The sequence below is a fragment of the Alosa sapidissima genome, chromosome 10 (assembly GCF_018492685.1).
Source record: "Alosa sapidissima isolate fAloSap1 chromosome 10, fAloSap1.pri, whole genome shotgun sequence".
Classification (NCBI taxonomy): Eukaryota; Metazoa; Chordata; class Actinopteri; order Clupeiformes; family Clupeidae; genus Alosa; species Alosa sapidissima.
In genome coordinates, this window is record NC_055966.1 from 11,395,126 (window position 1) to 11,416,696 (window position 21,571).

At 41.8% G+C, this 21,571-nt stretch overlaps 1 protein-coding gene across 3 annotated transcripts; it reads left to right on the forward strand.

The window, feature by feature from the left end:
* Positions 1 to 9,194: 9,194 nt before the first annotated feature.
* On the forward strand, positions 9,195 to 21,115 carry mios (missing oocyte, meiosis regulator, homolog (Drosophila)). Of its 3 annotated transcripts, none has more exons than XM_042108388.1 (11): positions 9,195 to 9,525; positions 10,518 to 11,868; positions 11,989 to 12,087; positions 12,884 to 13,138; positions 15,563 to 15,732; positions 16,077 to 16,142; positions 17,474 to 17,632; positions 18,013 to 18,165; positions 18,766 to 18,970; positions 19,488 to 19,617; positions 20,119 to 21,115. In XM_042108388.1, the coding sequence occupies exons 2-11, from the start codon at positions 10,563 to 10,565 to the stop codon at positions 20,207 to 20,209; spliced, it is 2,634 nt and encodes an 877-aa protein (XP_041964322.1). In that variant the 5' UTR covers positions 9,195 to 9,525; positions 10,518 to 10,562; the 3' UTR covers positions 20,210 to 21,115. The 3 variants fall into 3 exon arrangements, with proteins under 3 accessions (XP_041964322.1, XP_041964319.1, XP_041964320.1); XM_042108385.1 differs by lacking the exon at positions 9,195 to 9,525 and adding an exon at positions 9,662 to 9,858; XM_042108386.1 differs by lacking the exon at positions 9,195 to 9,525 and adding an exon at positions 9,662 to 9,851.
* The last annotated feature ends 456 nt before the right edge of the window (positions 21,116 to 21,571 follow it).

The window sequence follows — 21,571 nt, forward strand, 5'->3', positions numbered from 1 at the left end:
TACTTCCACCACTGTGAATTTACTTTTCATTTCTTCTTTGATAAATAAATATACAACTGCTTACAGATATTTTCAAAGCTCTGTGTCCTCAAAACTATACACAAATCCAGTTGATGCTCTCACAAAATGCAAAATGCCACATATCTCCTGCAAAATGAAACACAGCATTCAAAATTGTAAACACTTTCATGCACTTGTATTTCCATATACAAGATCTGCAACACACTGAAACAACCACCACACGTAGTTGGACAGAAACCAAACTTTTGAAAAAGCTGTTTTTTCCAAAGACAGAAATTATTGTCTCGGAAGTAACTTGATTTCCAGCCTAATGCCACACTTATTCACCAATGCTTCACTCCTCACATGTGTAAACATGCATTACTTTACTGAACACCATCCAATCATTGCCTTAGGCGAATAGATATACACCCAATTGTCCCCCTTTACCAACACACACACACACATATTTTGGTAGGCCTATTAAATTGCTTATTTACAGTGTATATTTCAACTTTACCCTGTAGATGACTTTCATTCTTAAATATCTTAAATGTCTTTAATTCAGTAATCAAGACGTACATCCCCAACCGCCCACTGAGGTCTTCTGATGAGCGTCTGTTGTGTCGACCAGTAATAAACGCTATAGGTAATTCAAGACTTCCTCCATGTTGGTGGAATGAGTCTCCGTTCCTGTGATAGTTTTTGGTCGTTTAAGAGGGGTCTAAAGACATTGTTCAACATGCACTTAGTTCTTTAAGTGCTTTTTATGCGTTATGGTTTGTATAATATTGTCTTATTTCCATCAGGCTGTTGATTAATTTGACATTATTGTATATTGATATTCTCCTTAATCTTACCACACTATTCTTTTTATATTATTGATTGAATGGACATTATTGAGGCTATTGCTATTCTCTTTATTATAGTTTGAACCACATTATAAACCGTTCCCTGTTAAATTTTAAATATTATATTGTTTTTGTATTTGTATGTCACTTTGGACAAAAGCGTCTGCCAAATCCCATAACATAATACCATAAATATAAGCCCATGAAAGACAGACGAGTTTTAGGTTTTGGCAAACAGTAGACCTACATAAAAAAGACATAAAAAAGACAGAGCTTTGAAAATGTGTGTAAACAGTTGTAAAAAACTGTAGCACGCAAACAGGCCCAGGCGGGCTGTTGTTGTTCAAGCCAAGGTGCAATTATATTTCCGGCTGAGTAGTCTGGTAGGAAGGAGGGGGTCACCTGCACCCGAAAGGTATTTTTATTTAACCTAGTTTTTTGTATCCTTAAGGTGTCTAGAAAAGGAATTGTGATGTTGCCCACGCAAGTTATTGTCCCATATTTGTTTTTTTGTATCATCTTTTGTGTCCGTGCTTGATTTTCGGCTGTAAAAAAAGAAAACTTTAAATCTACATAGAATCTGAACAATACATCCTACAGACACAATCCACCCCAATTTCTTTTCGTCTTTCCATGAGGAATTGATAGATTTGAGGATTGTCATGATTAGATGATGTATGGTGGTATTAAAACACAAATAAACACCAAAAAAATGGGGAAAAAAAAAAAAAAAAAAAAAAAATTCGGTGACATTGGATCACTGGGACTCCTCCCCTATGGACCCTATTGATATAGGTTTTCTAACTTTTGTATTTTTACAGTCTTTAAGATGTCTAATGAGCAAATGTTGATGATCCCTACTTGAAATATTGTCACGTTGGTCCAAATGAACATCTCCCATAGTAAGGAGTTACTATTCAAACCGTTATATTGGTATTATATTTATTGAAACAAAACAGAAAACCACTCATATAGTCAAATATGTGTATATATATATATATATAGGGTATAACAAATGCCCATTAGAATAAACTGAAATAGAAAAGAGTGATTCTAATCAAAGGTCAAAAGGTCAAGGGCAATGATGTCTATACATAATACGACAGGTCTTCATAATCAATCTCTTGCGCCTTGTCTTCTTCACCATCTCCATCCATCGCCTCGACTATTTCCTCCAGCAAGTTAGTGAGCGAAGTGGGAAGGATAGCTCCACAAGAGCACACTGGTTCCAGGGTACCCTCTTCAGTCTTTTCCCAGCCTTGACCAGGATCATGGGGCTTGGGACACCAGAATATCGGTGTGGCTGCTCTCTTGTAGATGGCCAGACAGTGGTTGACACGGTTGATCTGTGGGACCAGGTTGTCTCTGCAGTGCGGGAGCTGGGACAGATCCACCTTGGATCTGGTGGTAAGCGTCTCATCCTCTCCAATCATTTTTTTTTCAGCATGATGCTGCGCATGTTGTTCACAGATTTTTCACGGGCCTGGCCATACATTACACAATCTAAATGCCTCGATGTCCTCCACCACATCTGGCTCCACAGACCACTGATCACCAAGTTTTCTGAGGACATAAATAATTATAGTATTAAAAAGTCACAATGTATCAACACCTATGTTCAGCATTAATTGCCATTACATGCTACAGAATATCTGACTAAAAATATTCACTTGAAGGCTGCATGGTACTTTGGATTACTCTGTAGCTTTTTCTGTCACGGTTCAGACAGACGACCAGAGGACCACAATTGCGTCACACCAGAAAGTTTATTAAACTTAAGGGAAAAGGGAAGTAGGGAGTGAGTGAAGGCTCCAGGGGTTACCGGGAATAACAGGGATACAGGGGTTCCGTCCAATGTGCTGTGACTGTCCCCCCCAGTGGCAGCGATGCGTCCTATGACGCCGGTGGTGGGTGGTCCGGAAGTCCTGGGGGGGGGGAACACCGACACAACAGGGCGGATGAAACGAGGCAGAAGTACAGTTCAAGGGAAATCCAAATTCGTAGTAGCAAGGCAGAAGGCTGATCAGAGTTACCGGGATCGAAGAGTAGTCAGGAGTCGTTACGGCAGAAAGCAGGTCTGGTTTTCTGGGGCAGAAGAGAATCCAAGATTCAGGCAGGTCCGGGGTCACAAAACAAGAGTGAGCCAGAAGCGCGAGCAAACAGGTTCCGGGTGTGCGCTTTGCAGACGATCTGACAAAGGAGAGCTGAAAGACAGGGCTTTAAATACTGGGAGAGGTTAGTGGGTAATGCAGCGCAGCTGGCAGAGTAATTAGAGCAGAGCAGAGCAGGGACAGGTGGAGCTAGTTAGGCTGAGTAGAGAGAGTGGTGAGCAGAGTGGAAGATAATGGAAACCACTTAAGGTGGTAACCCGGTGGAGTGAGAGGGCTCATGACATTTTCAGAGGCCCAACATTCCCTTTGCCTCTACAGGCACTTGTAATGTCTTCCCCTGTGAAGATGTACAGGCCAAGTATTGTTGTGCAGTAGTCTGCCCCCTAACATTCTGCCAGTTCGCTGACATTTAGGATCCGCCTGTGCTTTCTGGTCCCAATGTCGACGTAGATGGTCAGCGGGATGGATTAGGCGTGGTGTAGGAGGATGAAGAAAATGTCTGTGTCTGGAGTCCTCACCACAGCCACCTTGTGCCCCAGTTGAGCGGCATACAGCAGGTGCAGAACAATCTGGGTGTCAGTCTGTTCCTGGGTTGACTCATCCTGAGGTATCTCACATGTGGTCATCTGAAACAAGTTATTGAGTAAGGTGTGATAGTATTTAGTAATGCAACATTTGACCAGTTTCTCATGTATGACTGGGCTTGGCTAAATATTTCCCAAAAGTTTCTAATAAAGAAGAATAGTGAGAAAGACTGTTAAAATACTCACATTGCCACCCGATGACTCCAACTGATATGATTTGCCTTCAAAGACTACCACTGCTGTTCCACATTTCTCCAGCCGTAATGCAGATGCTTTGCTGACCCACACCTCAAGTAGCAGTTTACAGAGTTGTGTCTTGTTCTCATCATTTGCAAGGAAGAGTTTGAAGTGAATCGGCTTCCTTGTTGCAGGAACACCTATGATGTACCGCTGGGACACGCCACAACACAATCGCTCCTGAGCTTTGACAGAATCATCATGGTAGGAGTGCTTCTTAGGCAGGGATAATAAAACAATTATGGATTGTGTCCAAAGCGACTTACAGATGAAAATGACTTTAAAATGTGGTTAAGACTATGTAAAGGAAAAAAGTAATAAACAATAATGTCAATGCCATATCCATGACCAATAGCCTAATAAGAAGAAACAAACAGTTAGAGATGAAACTACTAAAGACAATAAATGAGCTGACAAAAGAGATGAGTGAAGAAGAAAAGTTGGAAATATCAGCTTACAAACTTGATGGTGAACTTTTATTGGGATTTGGCTAAAGGAGACTTTATAAGATCCAGGACCAGATGGTTAGAAATGTAACTACCGGTAAGTGTACTGCCCCTAATTGAATTTCTAAATGTCGCAGCATTTGACAAAAATCTGTACTTTTACAAGTTTAAACCTCAATAGTTGCAACATATTCAATTGCTGGCAATTCCCTCAATTTTTATTTTTTATTTTTTTTATTTTTCTTTAAAAAAAAAAAAAAACACTACACCTCAGATCTTTTAAAACCATATCACATATCACATTGTCATAACACATCCATCCATCCAGCCATCATATGATCTGATAATGTTTGAACCAGTTACACCCTAATGTAGGCTACTCAATGTCCTACACCTATGTAAAAATGTTTACCCCTAGGATATAGTGTATGAGTCACAGTCTGGTCCAGGTTCTATGTTTCCTGTTCCTTGTCATACCGTGTTGGTCATGTGTGCTAGGCCCCTCTGTCCACGGCCTGTTGTGTCCTGTTACTGTACTTCCTGGATTTCTGTTGATTGAGTCCTGCATCCCTGTTCTAAGTTACTCAATCACCCTGACTATCTCTGTCACACACTGTCTTGTTTCTGGATCTTTTCTGACTTATTTTCTAAATGTTTCAGCCCTGTCGTTCCGCGTCACGTCTTTTTTTTTTTAAAAACTCTTGAATTTTTGGATTCTTATTGATTATTATTTTTGTCTTGCCTCTGTTTCCTCTGTATTGGACCTGACTACCGAGATTTACCTACCGCTTTGTGCTGCTGACTAACCTTAACATTCTAACCCTATATCCATTTCCCATCTCGGTGTCTGCATTTGCGTCCTCCATTTTACACCCCTGCAGTATGCCTAATAGTAACCTAATAGTAATCTATAACTAATGCTATAGTAACCTAATATTTTTGCAAAGAGGATAATTTAGAGTACATATACATAGAGAATATACTGCCCAAACATGCCGCATAAGATCCCACCTCTACATTGCAGACTTTTTTCTCTTCACATGGTAAAGTACACCAAATACATCAATCCAGTTCCAAATTTGATCTGGAAATTCAGAAATTCTGGAAATACTATGTTGGTAAAAAGAGCAGTGTTTGGTAGTTGGGTCAAACAAAAAAGACAGAAAGCTATATGTTACGTGGCTCGACCCAATCTTCATAAGCAATATTGCTCAAATCTCATCTGATAAATACATGTGGTCCTTGTCTTTCTTCACATGTGCCTACAGTTATCTCTTCCTCAGTGCTATATTGCCTTCATTTTCTGTTGCTGACTAGGGCTCAACTGTTGCCCTGTGTTTAGGCCTGATTGTTGAGTTGACAGTTATGCAGCTAGCAGTCTTTTCACCTTATCATTGTGTTTGATCAATTGGGTTCTGGTGGTAGTATTTTGGAAGAATTTTGGAAAATATGTGATTTCTACATCACAGAGTAGAGAGATATGTTTAGTGTTTTGTAAATCAATGATTGCAAAAAGTGTGAATGCTGTAAAAAAGGAAAAGTCATATAACATCACATAATACAGTCTAGTTTTGAATGAAACACCAATGTATGGCATTCAGCTAGTCATTCCAATTGAGCATTCCATTTACCTAATTGTTTTTTACTACTGTGAAAAAAGGAAAACAGGGTTTGTCGCAGTTAGTGATCCATGGTATTACGTTGAACTGATATATTTTACCTCCTCAATGAATTTATCTGACAGAATCATGTGTAAGTGCAGCTAAGTACTGAACCAGGTAAGCAATTGATCATATGGCAAGTTTTGGTGTCGCCTTTTGCCAGAATACATAGGTTTTTATAAAGACAGTTATGCTAAGAGAACAGTAGAATTTGATGCAGGATTGTGTCTTATATGCTTTGAGAAGAAGTTTGTTGAGAAGTTTTGTTCCGCGACATACAGTATAATGGAAGTGAATAGGTGAATGCTGAGGCCTGACCTATTCATGTGGTTTGTCAAGGCTTCAAGACAGTTTTGTCTTTGTCTATTTTGTCTCGAAAAAACGTATATTTTACCTTGCCGTAGTAAATACTTTTCAAGGCTTTTCAATACTTTTCAGCCAAATAGCAAGACTGGTTTTCTGCCTGAGAGACGCTGCCCTCTATGCTAAGTGCACAATATTCCCTATTACACCTTTGTTTGCCTGAATGTCTATCCTCAGTAGGATTATATACTATAAACTTTATTTTCATGGGATTTAAAATGAAGTAAATCCAATTTTTTAGCGAAGCTAACAATGTGGTTATAGTAGGCTAGTGCAAATATGTGCTGATGTTTTGCTCCTTGAGTTTAAGGTTTCACTAACTGTGGAATATTTTTTATGCTAGTGTTCAAGCAATAGATATAGCTAGATATACCTACTGTGGGGAAAAAACCCTCCATGCCATGAAAAAGGAAAGGATATATTGAAAAGGATATATTGGGTGTGAAGCAGAAGGAAGTGTGCGGATGAAACTGGAAAATTTTAATTATTTCACTCATTCCTAACTCCTAAATGTTATTATTGATTATAAAATGTTACTTTTAGTTTATTTCATGATATCCTATTAGAGACACCATCTGACTATGACAAAATCTGCATATAACACTAATATAATCTGACTCAGTACAGGTAAACCCTCAACTTACTTGCCTTTGGTGCCTCTTTTGTTGATATAATGGACTTTCTAGATAGATAGATAGATACTTTATTGATCCTCAAGGGGAAATTCAAGGGTCTCAGTAGCATACAGACATAACACACAACATGCACTTACAGCACAATGGTAAACATAAGTATAAGTATAAACATATAACTAAACTCCCCTGTACAATAAAAGACAGTAGACGAGAAGACAGATAAGAAAACTAACAAAACTAAATACTAAATACACTATATAAGTTAAATTAAGAAAGTCCAATGTGCTTGAGGGTGATCAAGCATAAGACGCTTGTAGTGACATTGCCAGGACTGGTGAGGTGCTAAAGGGAATAAGTGTCATGGTGAAGGTGCAAACAGTAGTCCAACCATAGTCCTTAGTTATGTGTGCCTGGCAAGGTGCTCAAGAGAGTGAGTGTCATGGTGGAGGTGCAAAAAAGTAGTCCAACAGTGCAACAGTGCCAAGAGTAAGGTCCAGAGACCAGCATAAATAATATAGACAAATAGGAGAGTAAAGTGTAATGTAGACAAGGTAAAATAAAAAACTATTTCTGTGCAAGAACAGGTTGAGGTAATAGGGTTATAGCCATTCATTCATTCATTCATTCATTCATTCATTCATTCTCATTTGGTATACCCCGCCCTCTCTTTATTTATTAATGATAAAATAGTAAAAAAATATTCATTAACCTCACAAACTTAAAAAAGAGGTGGTCTCTGAGTGCAAAGTCCATACGAAGTTACAATATGAGTGTTAAATGAATTCCAGTGACCGGTCTACAGATCATTGGATGGATAATTAGATTGATCAATAGCTCCACCACGTTCCTACAGTACAGCAAGTCTCCCCTCCCCAATCTTCATTCATAAACACACACACAGACACCCATCCTTCAGCATAAAGTACCTATACATAGACCCTCTCTCTCTTTTCTCTCCCCCCCTCTCTCTCTCACACACACACACACGCACACACACACACACACACACACACTTGCAACCTACCCTTCAGGGCCCTGGAGCCATGACGTTAGACACGCTTACCCCTGAACATTACATTTATGATTTATTTTTTACTCTAGTTCACAGAAATATATATGAAAGAAGGTTCTTGACAGGATCAGGATCATTCAGTTCATTCACATTCAGTTTAATCATCCTAAAAACATAAACATAACTAAACATTCCAACCTTTCTCTTTCTCACTCTCAAGCATGCAAGCACACGCACGCGCACACATACACATACTGTACACACACACACACACACGCACACGCACACATACACATACACACACACACACGCACAGACCTTTGGCTCAGCCCCTACCCTCTCTCCACCGCTCTGCTGTCTGATACATTTTATTCTTTTCAATGACTTGATGAAAATCTTGATGAATTTGAATTTAAAACTCTGTTGATGCCAACCTTTTTTTATACAGACATATTTTTTGGATCATTTTTGATAATTGTCTAGGCATAACACTCCCATGGGCCTTACTCTCTCTTATGTATAGACATCATTGCCCTTGACCTTTTGACCTTTGATTAGAATCACTCTTTTCTATTTCAGTTTATTCTAATGGGGATTTGTTATACCCTATATACACACATATTTGACTATATGAGTGGTTTTCTGTTTTGTTTCAATAAATATAATACCAATATAACAGTTTGAATAGTAACTCCTTATGGGAGATGTTCATTTGGACCAACATGTGACAATATTTCAAGTAGGGATCATCAACATTTGCTTATTAGACATCTTAAAGACTGTAAAAATACAAAAGTTAGAAAACTTATCAATAGGGTCCATAGGGGAGGAGTTCCAGTAATCCAATGTCACCGATTTTTCTACATTTTATTTGAGTTTTAATACCATGCATCATATAATCATGACAATCCTCAAATCTAACAATTCCTCATGGAAAGACGAAAAGAAATTGGGGTGGATTGTGTCTGTAGGATGTATTGTTCAGATTCTATGTAGATTTAGAGTTTTCATTTTTTACAGCCGAAAATCAAGCACGGACACAAAAGATGATACAAAAAAACACATATGGGACAATAATTTGCGTGGGGAACATCACAATTCCTTTTCTAGACACCTTAAGGATTACAAAAAACTAGGTTAAAAAATATACCTTTCGGGTGCAGGTGAACCCCACCTTCCTACCCTACTAGAGGGTAGAATAGCTCGTAATGCCAGTAGAGGTCATGTACAGATATGCTGGTACATAGAATAAAACGTTACACGTATTGCCCTTTAGCATAGTCCCTGGTGGTCTAGTGGTTAGGATTCGGCGCTCTCACCGCCGCGGCCCGGGTTCGATTCCCGGTCAGGGAATAAAGATTTTGTAGGTAGGCTAATGCATCGTTCCGCAGTGATGTACATCCAGTGATTAATGAAATGCTGACCACTCTCGACCAATCAGATTTGACAGAATGGATCATCTTGGTCTACACTGTAGGCCCATGTCCATAGCATGTAATGCGCTAGCGGAAGTGTTAAAGTGTGTTTCTTGGCTGTCCTGAAATCAGTATATTTATTAACACGGGAAATAGCTCAGGTCCAAGTAGCCTAAAGTCAAGTAGCAAACTTATGGCATAAGAAACACGGTAAGAACCCGCAAGTTTTTTTATTATTATTATTAGGCCTATTATTTTTATTATTAGGGTGATATTAGTGGCCTGATATAAATACTCCAACTTATTTTCGCTAATGAGACTGTCTTGGTGTTGGTGTCTTGGGTTTCTTTAAAAGTGTAGAACTTATTTTTTTTAAATAGCCTATTCAAAGGTCATTTATCCAACCCGGCAGCAAAACTGTGTAACCTTATTGTTGCTGTTTTCACGCGGCGAGGTTGGCGCTTCCACTGCATCACTTTCCAACTTAGTGGACTGCATCCTGTGCTAAAACCAGATTTGAAACAGCCATGAACCAGGTGAATTGTAAGTGTAGCTATCATTTACGTTCCCAAATACTTGGATGCTATTATCTGAGAAATTGTTCATTGGCTTAAATTAACTTAGAAGAAGTTGCAAGTTAGCGTCGGCTAAGTTAGCTAACGTTAGTTAGCTTGCTGTGTTTTAAACTGTTTTCTAACCTATCATTTGGCATGTCAGTAGTGTTATGGAATACGTGCTTCCTCAACAAATACTTTGCATGACATCAGCTTTAAGTTGACCTTCTTTTTTCTAACATTTTTCTAAACTGCACCACAACGACCGCTTTAGCACTTGGTTTCTCAAGAAGCATAAGTTAGCTCAGTTAGTGTCAGGAGCTAAACCGGTAGCGTTCGTTGTTTAGACCATGGACATGCCATTTTCAGTTATCTGTTATCTACTGTAATGTTATGGATTATGTCCCGCCCGTTCAATTATGTTGTCATTTCTTTTGTCAAACGCATAGATTATGTCGCCGTGTCGTTAACTTGTTGTGTAAACACTGAAGGCTGTAACATTGACTTGCTGTAAACAAAGTAGAACTATCTTGGTTTTCGGTTATGTGCAATTTGATTGTCTTTCAAATATCGACTTTAGTTTTGTAATTGAAAGTATTATTGTTTCTCATCACATGGTATCTTATGACTTGCCATCCCTGCACACAGTATTAACGAGCTTCTCCACTGGATGGTGACGCTTTACCTGCAACCATGAGTGGTTCCAAGCCAGACATTCTATGGTCACCACATCACGTGGATCGATATGTGATCTGTGACTCTGAACTCAGTTTGTACCGCATCGGATCTATTGGGAGTGCCGAGCCGAAGGCAGGAACGTTACCGCTATCCCAGGAAACAGCGGCGACACTCTTAGCCATCAACTCGGACACCCCGTACATGAAATGTGTGGCCTGGTACCCCAAGCATGAACCCGAGTGTCTTCTGGCCGTGGGCCAAGCCAATGGGAGAGTGGTTCTGACCAGCCTCGGCCAGAGCCCCAACTCCAAGTGTAAGGAGCTAATGGGGAGGGAGTTTGTGCCCAAGCATGCGCGGCAGTGCAACACACTAGCCTGGAACCCCTGGGACAGTAACTGGCTGGCCGCTGGCCTGGACAAACATCGTGCCGACTTCTCTGTCCTCATTTGGGACATCAGCAGCAAGTATGCGCCGGACATTGCGGTCCCCATGGAGAAGATCCGTCTCTCGTCAGCAGGAGACACCGACTCGGGCTTGGTGGTGACTAAGCCTCTTTATGAACTGGGCCAGAACGATGCGTGCCTCTCTCTGTGCTGGCTCCCGCGTGACCAGAAGCTGCTGCTGGCCGGCATGCACCGCAACCTGGCCATCTTCGACCTACGCAACACCAGCCAAAAGACCTTCGTCAACACCAAGGCCATCCAGGGCGTGACGGTGGACCCGCACTTCCACGAGCGCGTGGCCTCCTTCTTTGAGGGCCAGGTGGCCATCTGGGACCTGCGCAAGTTCGAGAAGCCCGTGCTGACGCTCACGGAGCAGCCCAAGCCGCTCACCAAGGTGGCGTGGTGCCCGACCCGCACGGGCCTGCTGGCCACGCTGACGCGCGACAGCAACGTGGTGCGGCTGTACGACATGCAGCACGCGCCCACGCCCATTGGCGACGAGACGGAGCCCACCATCATTGAGCGCAGCGTGCAGCCGTGCAGCGACAACAGCGTCATCAGCAGCTTCGCCTGGCACCCGTCGGCCCAGAACCGCATGGTGGTGGTGTCGCCCAACCGTGCCATGACCGACTTCACCGTCTTCGAGCGCATCTCACTGGCGTGGGGCTCCACCACCTCCCTGATGTGGGCGTGCGGCCGCCACCTGTACGAGTGCGCTGAGGGCGAGGGCGCGGCGGAGAAGGACCGAGACATCGCCACCAAGATGAGGCAGCGGGCACAGAACGGCTACGGCCATGACACCGTGCAGGTGTGGAGGAACCACCTGCTGGCTGGAGGTGATGACCCCCAGCTCAAGTCCCTGTGGTACACACTGTATTATATCCTTTACCGCACTAGCCCAGCGTTAGTGACCTTAAACCTGCACCGTTGTCCTCCACACACACACAAGCACATAACTTTGTTCCAGAGTGTGTTACATTTTCCTATGTAACGTTTACTTATGAAACAATACACTGAAGACTTGGAGCAAAAGCAGCAGGGGCCCAAGCAGTCGCTGATTTATTCAGGCATCAAGAACATCGTCAAGTCTAGTTCAGGTGAGTTACCTGGATTGACCTTTGCATGGTTTGCCTAGAACGTTTCCACACAAGGAAATAAATTGAAAATATGGCAAACGTAGTGCTGAGATCTGAAATTATCTGAATCGTTGAACTAAAACTACTAGAACTACTGTACAAGAGGCCCTCTAACCCCAAATTGTTCAGAGGCTTGTTTAAATGCATACTGGTACATAGAATTAACTAGCTTATTCACCATGATACCTGATTGTAGTCATTGTAATTCATGTGTTATTTTATGACTTTGTACATAGTGCAGGGTTCCCATGGGTCTTTGAAAGTTTGTGAATTTGAAAAAATAATTTCAAGGCCCTGGAAAGTTTTTGAAAATGGACATACATGTATATAGGTCATTGAAAGTGCTTAAATATGATGAAAACAGCATTCAATATGCTACAATTTTCAAAATGTTCTCAGGAGAAAAACCTCTGAACCCCCCTTCAGTCATCAGTCGTTAATAAAGTAACGCACAAGCAAGATTGCCAATTTGTCCTGAATCATCTGTTTGGACATCACCAAAAGCTAACTACTTTACCACCAACTGAATTAGTGCCACATTGATAAATTACACCTTGTTCGCGTCTCGTGTCTTGTTCGGCCGTGTGAGGGTCCTTACATTTGAAGGGCGAGGACCTGGAAAGTCCTTGAATTTGACATCGAGGAAAGTGTGGGAACCCTGATAGTTGTTCAGTTTTGCCATCATTGATAGTGGCGCATGCTGTTCTTCTTCTTCTTCTTCTTCTTCTTCTTCTTCTTCTTCTTCTTCTTCCTCCAGGCACTACGGAAAACCGGCGCTGCTGGCGGGGCTCTGACCGGCAGACGGACGTGGCACGCTACCAGAGCGAGGAGCGCAGCCTGGCGCTGCGGCTGTGTGGCTGGATTGGCCGCGGGCCCGAGGTGGACGTGGAGCCCTTCCTCAAGTCCCTGGAGCTGGAGGGGGAGTGGGAGCGTGCCGCCGCCGTGGCGCTCTTCAACCTGGACATCCGTCGGGCCATCCAGATCCTCAACAAAGGGGCCTCCTCTGAGAAAGGTATGGATGGAGCCAGACATAAAGTGACTTATCACTGGTTGAACTGATGAAGTAAATGTTCCCTGTGTTCACAATTAGGTTACAGTTTCTCTTTTTTCCATTCCTGAAAGTCTAATTTCAACTGTTCAGGGTTAGTTTTTAATGTCTATGAGTTTTAAGTATATTCAATTAGTATGAATCATAGATCGGTGTCTTCTGCCCCTAAGAGGTTGTTTGCTTATACTTTATAAATGTTCCTTTATCCTTTATAAATGTTCCTTTATCCTTTATTAATGTTCCTTTATCCTAACTAAAGATGGATGGATGAAGGCATTGTTTTGCACCTAGTAGGTTTCTGGACACTGATGTCTGTTTATGGACTGAATATTTGAGCGGTGTGCTCTAATGAACACGAGCAAGGCAGCAGACACAAAACCAATTAGATGCTTTGTGTAAACTAAACTGTTAGTTCACACCTGGCCCATAATAAGTTAGACAGTGTTCTTATCTGGACACACCCAATGTATTAGCACGCAAGGCATACACACTCATCCCATAATATTCATATGACTTACTGCAGGCAAATATAATGTTTAGTATGAAAAGAAATGTGTGTATGAAGACAAAACACATGTGTTTGTGTGTGTTTGGATTAGGGGACCTGAACTTGAATGTGTTTGTGTGTGTTTGGATTAGGGGACCTGAACTTGAATGTGTTTGTGTGTGTTTGGATTAGGGGACCTGAACTTGAATGTGTTTGTGTGTGTTTGGATTAGGGGACCTGAACTTGAATGTGTTTGTGTGTGTTTGGATTAGGGGACCAGGGGCCTGTACTACGAAGCGGGGTTACTGGCTTATCTGGGTAACTTTGAGAGTAACTTGATCACGTGTGGCGTAACTTCCCGATTAACCCGTACTACGAAAGGTGGATAGGTTTTAACCAAGGTATGCTGCCATGGCAATTTACGCTGCATCTCAAACCTGCTCTGAGCAGGTTATGTTCTTGGTTAACCCGAGGTTTCTGTTAACCACACCCTTTATAAGTACTACCCCTCCACTAACAATGTACCTGGATGATGATCCATACGACATTGGAGCTCAAATCGTGAGGGACTCTCTTCGCAGGGCGAGGGGTTTTAGAGACCGCCAGAAAATATATATATATATATATAGCCTACCCGGATGATATTCTCTATGAAGATATAGATTGTCAGCCGAGGGATTTCGTTATCTTTGTCAGATGATCTAGGAAGACGTCTCATAGCAATGCCCGTACGTGGACATTCATGTATTCCATCGGTGATGCTGAACATCTGAGCAAGAATACTGTATGTCCGAAAATAAATCGGACATAGGCCTACAGTATGCTGAACATCTGAGCAATAATAGGCTAAAATAAATCGGACATAGCCTACAGTAGGCCTAATAAATTAAAATCACCATTTTAACAAACTTGTTGAATTGAATGTCATATTACTGTACCCTGCACATAAAGGCTACACATTTCCACAGCACCAGAATCCGACCGAATGCCTCCCTCAACCCCCTCCATAATCGGCCTTCCACTATTATTTGCGATGGCCAACTCCTCTGCTACTGTAAAACACTCTTGTGCCTTTCCTCCTACAGTAGTGTTCAAAGACACCTTTTTCTTGTTAGCTGTAAAACAGACCAAGTGAAGGCTATAAGCTAGGCCTACATGTTTTCATAATTAAGAAATATTAATGCAAGCTATAACTATATAAACCTACTATTCTGAATAATGTTTTTGTGTTTCATTTTCACCTGCTGCCATGTGCGTTTGGCAATGGTGTTGCATCTGAAATCTGAAAAAAAAAAGGATTAGGCATACACTAAATCAGTCAATGGGGGCTACTTAAACATTCAATTATCCTTATTACTGTAATCTATATGCCCACTTCTGAATTGGGTTGCATCTGTAGGCCTTTCTATGAACTCGAAATAGGCTATTTAATTATTTCAACTCATTTCAGACATTCCACAAGCTACTAATCCTCCGTAACACATATTTGAAGAACATGTGGGAATAAAACTTTACTTTTAGGCATTTAGGCTACCCGATCTGTAATACGTTGCCAACAGCCTTGCTTTGTTCACTGCCGACGTATTTGATTTTTGTCGTAGAGTGGGTTTTAATTCCTCATAACTTGTCATAATAATTGTGCATTCCTCATCCGTAAAATAAGGTGATCGCACCATCATTGAAAGTGGTGACTTGCGCTGCAACCCGCCCCTTTTATGTGAACGCGCACAAACTCCAATTAGGTTAACCCCGGCTCAACAAATCAACTTCATAATCAGCGTCGTAGTACCGATTAACACCACTGGTTTAACAAAGTAACCCTGGGTTACATCTGGGTAGGTTAAGCTCCCTTCGTAGTACAGGCCCCTGAACTTGAATGTGTTTGTGTGTGTTTGGATTAGGGGACCTGAACTTGAATGTGGTGGCCATGGCCCTGTCCGGCTACACGGACGAGAAGAAATCTCTGTGGAGGGAGATGTGCAGCACGCTGAGGCTACAGCTCAAGAAGCCCTACCTGTGTGTGATGTTCGCCTTCCTGACCAGCGAGCCAGGGGCCTATGATGGTGTACTGGTATGTGGAGACTCAATGTGTGTAAAAACACACAGCAAGCCAGGGGGCTATGATTGTGTACTGGTATGTGGAGACTCAATGTGTGTGGTGTTCGCCTTCCTGACCAGCAAGCCAGGGGCCTATGACGGTGGACTGGTATGTGGAGACTCAATGTGTGTTGAAACACAGTGACGGTTTCCTGGGCGTAGATTAAACCTAGTCCTAGAATACTAATGGAAATCTCCACTGAAGTTGTCTTTTAGTCCAGGACAAGGGGTTAAATCATGTACAGGAGACCGGTCCATGGAGACTGTGAAGGTCTATAAGAGGTCTAATGCATATGTTCTCATTGACTCCCTCTGCAGTATGAGAGCAGCGTTGCAGTCAGAGACAGAGTGGCCTTTGCCTGTATGTTCCTCAATGACTCTCAGGTAACTAACAAATAACCACTTCTTTCACAGTATTATCAATAATCATGTCAATAATCTATCTATAAAAAGTATTCACCCTCCCTTGGATATTTCCAATTTTGCTGCTTTTATAAATGGAATGTTGATCAGTTTGGCCTGTTTTGCAATAATTTACAAAAATCCCCTCTTTAATGTCAAAGTGAAAGATTCTTTTCTTTCTGCAAAGTAATGATAATTAATACAAAGATTATGCAAAATAAGCGAATACACCCCCTTTAAGTCAGCAATGAGTAGATGCACTTCTGGTCGCAATTAAAGCATTGGGTCTGCATGGATAGGTCTCAATTAGGCTTGCACATCTGGATGCTGCCATTTTACTCCATTTTTCTTTGCAAAACTGCTCAAGCTCTGTCAGGTTGGAAGGGGATCAGGTGATGGCCAAAAAGCTTAATTTTGGTCTCATCAGACCAATGAACCTTCTTCCGTTTAACCTTGGAATCACCCTCATGTCTTTAAGCGAACTTTAGTCATGATTCAATAAGAGCTTTGCCACTCACCCATAGAGCTTTGACTGGTGAAGAACTTAGACAAAAGTTGCTGTATGCATAGGTTCTCCCATCTCAGCTGCTGAAGCTTTAAACTTCTTCAGTTGTCATATGTTATGGTGACGGCCTGTTCTAGGCAAATTTGCACATTTGCCATATTCCATACATTCCTTAATGATGGATTTCACTCCAGGGGATGTTCAGTGACTTGAACATTTTTTTGTATCCATCCTCTCACTTATGCTTGTCAACTCTTTGAGTTGTTTGGAGTGTTCTTCTGTCTTAATGGAGGAATTATAGCCAAGCATACTGATTGACCAGTGACTGGACCTTCCAGACACAGGTGTCTTTATATTACTGTACTGTACACAATTAACATTACTTTGTAGACATTTGCTTTCATTTGGAGGATTAAAGACGGGGTTTTTGTAAATTATTGTAAACAAAAAAAGACAAATTAATTTGACAAAGATTCCATTTATTAAAGCAATAAAAGGGGAAATATCCAAGGGGGGTGCCTACTTTTTGTAGGCACTGTATGTGTAACTGATGTGAGATGTATGATTCCTCCTGCATCTCATGTGTGTTCTGTGTTGGAGTAACTGATGTGAGATGTATGATTCCTCCTGCATCTTGTGTGTGTTGTGTGTTGGAGTAACTGATGTGAGATGTATGATTCCTCCTGCATCTCGTGTGTTGTGTATGTGTAACTGATGTGAGATGTATGATTCTTCCTGCGTCTCGTGTGTGTTATGTGTTGGAGTAACTGATGTGCCATATTCCAAATGTCGTTCTCTATCCTGTCAGTTGCCACGGTACATAGATAAGCTGACCAATGAGATGAAGGAAGCGGGAAACCTGGAGGGCATCCTGCTGACGGGGCTGACCAAAGATGGAGTGGACCTGATGGAGAGCTATGTGGACCGCACTGGAGACGTGCAGACGGCCAGCTTCTGCGTGCTCATGGTAGGACAGCTTCTGCGTGCTCATGGTAGGGCAGCTCCTGCAGCTTCTGCGTGCTCATGGTAGGGCAGCTCCTGCAGCTTCTGCGTGCTCATGGTAGGACTGCTGTCCCTCTTTAGTTATAACTGCCTGATGAAATTGCTTTATCGTTATTGATATATTTGCTAGAACTTATTTAATTGTGAAAATCTCTCTCTTTTGCCTAAGGTTTCTTGCTAGGTGTTTCTCTGAGGAGTCAAAATTGTAGTGTGTTTGCAGTGTGTTAAATCACAAAATGGGTGTAGTGTGTTTGCAGTGTGTTAAATCACAAAATGGGTGTAGTGTGTTTGCAGTGTGTTAAATCACAAAATGGGTGACCCCTTGGTGCAATTCTCCCTATCCAGGGTTCCCCAGGTGATGTGGTGAAGGACACTCGGGTCCAGTGCTGGATCGAAAACTACCGGAACCTTCTGGACGCCTGGAGATTTTGGCATAAGAGGGCCGAGTTTGACATTCACCGGAGCAAGCTGGATCCCAGCTCAAAGCCTCTTGCTCAGGCAAGTGATCACACCTAATCCTAACAAACATTCTCCCCTTTTCTCTACTTCTTGCTGAAGAGTGTTTTCTCTCAGCATACCAGTTACTCTCAGCATAGACAGAGCAAGGACAGTAGATCCTTTACTCCTATCCTAGATTAAACATCTGTTATGGATATAGCTCTGGTAAGATGACATGTTGTATGGGGGCTATGTTGCAAGTATATGATATGGAATTTGTGAATTATTTTCTTAGTAACCATTTAACAGTCTTAATAGTTTGGTGTCATTTGGCTTGTGTTATTACATTATATTTATATTTTTCACTACACACAGTCTTATTGGCTCGTCTGTAGCAATTAGCTGAAGTATGTCATAAACAAGACCAGGATCACTAATCGGTGTAAATATGTTGGGTCTTGCTTGTTTGCGAGTTTTGTTACATCTATCTTTTTTATTTGTTTAATTTGTTTAAAATGAATAGTGTACATATTTGGTTAAAATCGATTTCCTATTTTAGTTTTCGAAACTTGTGTTTGTTGGTCCAATCGATTGTGCAATCGATTTTTGAGTGTAAAGTGACAACCCTAATGCTGACCATGTGGCCATCTCTGACCGTAGGTGTTTGTGAGCTGTAACTTCTGCGGGAAGTCCATCTCGTACAGCTGCGCAGCCATGCCCCACCAGGGCCGCGGCTTCAGCCAGTACGGCGTCAGCGGCTCCCCCACCAAGTCCAAGGTCACCAGCTGCCCCGGCTGCCGCAAGCCCCTGCCCCGATGTGCCCTCTGCCTCATGAACATGGGCACACCTGTGTCCAGCTGCCCTGGTATAGCCTCAGCGCACACACACACACACACACACACACACACACTAACATGCTCAGTACTCAGATAAAGTGGAACACAGATGTATATGTGACCCTGATTTGCTCTGATTTATACATTTATACACACTCATATTCTATAAAATATAGAGAATAATGTTTACTGTGTATATTTTAAACCACTTGCCACACAATACATTTGCATTGATTTATGATGATTTGTGACTGATGTAAATTCAATGTGGTTGTAAACTTAAACCGTCAATGCCAACTGTTAACATCCCTTATCTACAGTATATATCTAAGCTATTATGCATTAATCAAAAGTCATTAGTTTAGCATATGTAATGCGTAGAGCATGTACTGTAGTGCTTTAACTAATGATAAATCAGTGTCCTTTAACACTCATTCAATACATTCACTGTAGTCAGGTACAGAGTACACTCCTCATGTGCTGTTGAAGCATGTGTATGTATTTCAGCTTCTAAATATGGTTTGTGCTTGTAATGCTCTTTGAAAGGTTCTGGGAAGATGGATGAGAAGGTGGACCTCACCAGGGATAAGAAGCTGGCCCAGTTTAATAACTGGTTCACATGGTGCCATAACTGTCGCCATGGCGGCCACGCAGGCCACATGCTGAGTTGGTTCAGGTGAGTAAACTTGAATGCTCAGTAATGCTCATATCATATCATACTGTATACAGTAGCTGGATGTACTGTACAGTACAGGCCAACAGTTTGGACACACCTTCTTATTTCAATGCGTTTTCTTTATTTTCATGACTATTTACATTGTAGATTCTCACTAAAGGCATCAAAACTATGAATGAATGCAAAGTTATTTGGCCCACAGATGAATATTTGTTAAGTTATGGCTTGCTGAATATGGTATTAAATTTAAAAAAAATAGCAACTTTGAAGAAACTAGAATATAAGATGTTTTCAGTTATTTCACACTTTTTTGTTAAGTACATAATTCCACATGTACATAAAGGAACGCATTGAATGAGAAGGTGTGTCCAAACTTTTGGCCTGTACTGTATGTATGTATAGATAGATAGATAGATGCTGCATTTGCATTGTAGCGTTGGCTCCTCTAGATGAGCCCAGTATAATCTGTCATCATTCTGTCTCCCTCCGATTCCTCTGCAGAGACCACAGTGAATGCCCAGTCTCAGCATGCACCTGCAAATGCATGCAGCTGGACACTACAGGGAACCTCGTGCCTTCGGATAGCTCTTAGAGGCTGTGCTGTCCGAGTACACACACACACACACACACACACACACACTCAGATGGAACATGGACTTACTGTCTGTGACTGCAACAGAAGCAACAAAAAGCACTTTTAAGCCTGCAATGAGGTGGTAGGTAGTTGCATACACAGCAGACTAATAAAATCTTGAGTTTCTGCCTTGGTTTGTGAGTTTTACAGTTGCCTGTGACTTAGTGCTTTTAGTGTTTCGTCTTACATGCTTGTTTGTGAAGTTTTGAGAATGTTTGCTTGACACTGTGTAGGGTGCTGGTAGACAGAATGTGTAAAGTATTCAGCAAGACAAGTCCGTTTTAGTTTTGCTGAAATAAGGGGTTGTTTTAGCATACTTTAGACTGCTGAAGAGGGCTCTGTGAGTGCTGAAGGTTCATTAGAGAATGTAGCACATTTTTCCAGTTGACATTGAAACAATCAGGCAAGCTCTACCTCTCTTCCCACTGTGGCATGTTTTGATATATTTATTCGTTTCGGTGCAATATCCATTGTATCAAAACACATACACCAGCATTTTGCATCAACAAAACAAGATATTTTGGATGCACTCTTTATTGGTGCAGTTCCATTGTGAAGCACTAGGGGGGGGGGTGTTCATCACAACCTCATGTATGTGATTTCTGTTTGCACCTGCCACTGGAAATGCCACAAAACAATGGAGGTTACAGATCTTTATGTAGATTAAGTGCAAGACAATGAATGAAAGGTGAAAAGTCCTTTTCAATAAATATTCTGAAGGATGACTATTTCACTGTCACAAACACAAATGAATGGTTGTGACATCTTAACTAAAACAAAGGTTTAAACAGTAAGACAAATGCACCATCATGCCAGAAGGAAGTTCAAGGTCTCTACATGTAAAATAAACACAATTTCAGCTAACAGTTCATTTTTTCTTGGCACAGTGTTTTCATTTATATATGTGTGTGTGTGTGAGAGAGAGAGATAAGTATTATGTCCTATAAAGGATTAAAAAACTGATACGTGTCTGAGAGCTTCATCCAGTTCTGGCCAGAGGCCCTGAAAGAATGTGAAAGAGGCAGCTGCTCGCCACTCGAGGCAGGCCCTCCAGATTGTTCTCGCCAGGGGAAAGAATTTCAGCTGCCGGAACCCTATTGACGAGCGAGGGGGTAGGGGGGGCATATACAGGCCTCTCTGTTTCGCACTCCGGTCCAATTCAAGCGCTGATTCTGCATATGCATACCACGCTTTGGGCCCTGGGGGGGCTCGTTCGCTCTCCTCAGTGGCACTATGGAATATGCATGGCGTTGTGCGGCTGTTCTTCTTTCTTGATTCTTGGGCCTCTCCTTGCACCCCACCTTCCTTTATCTACCCCAG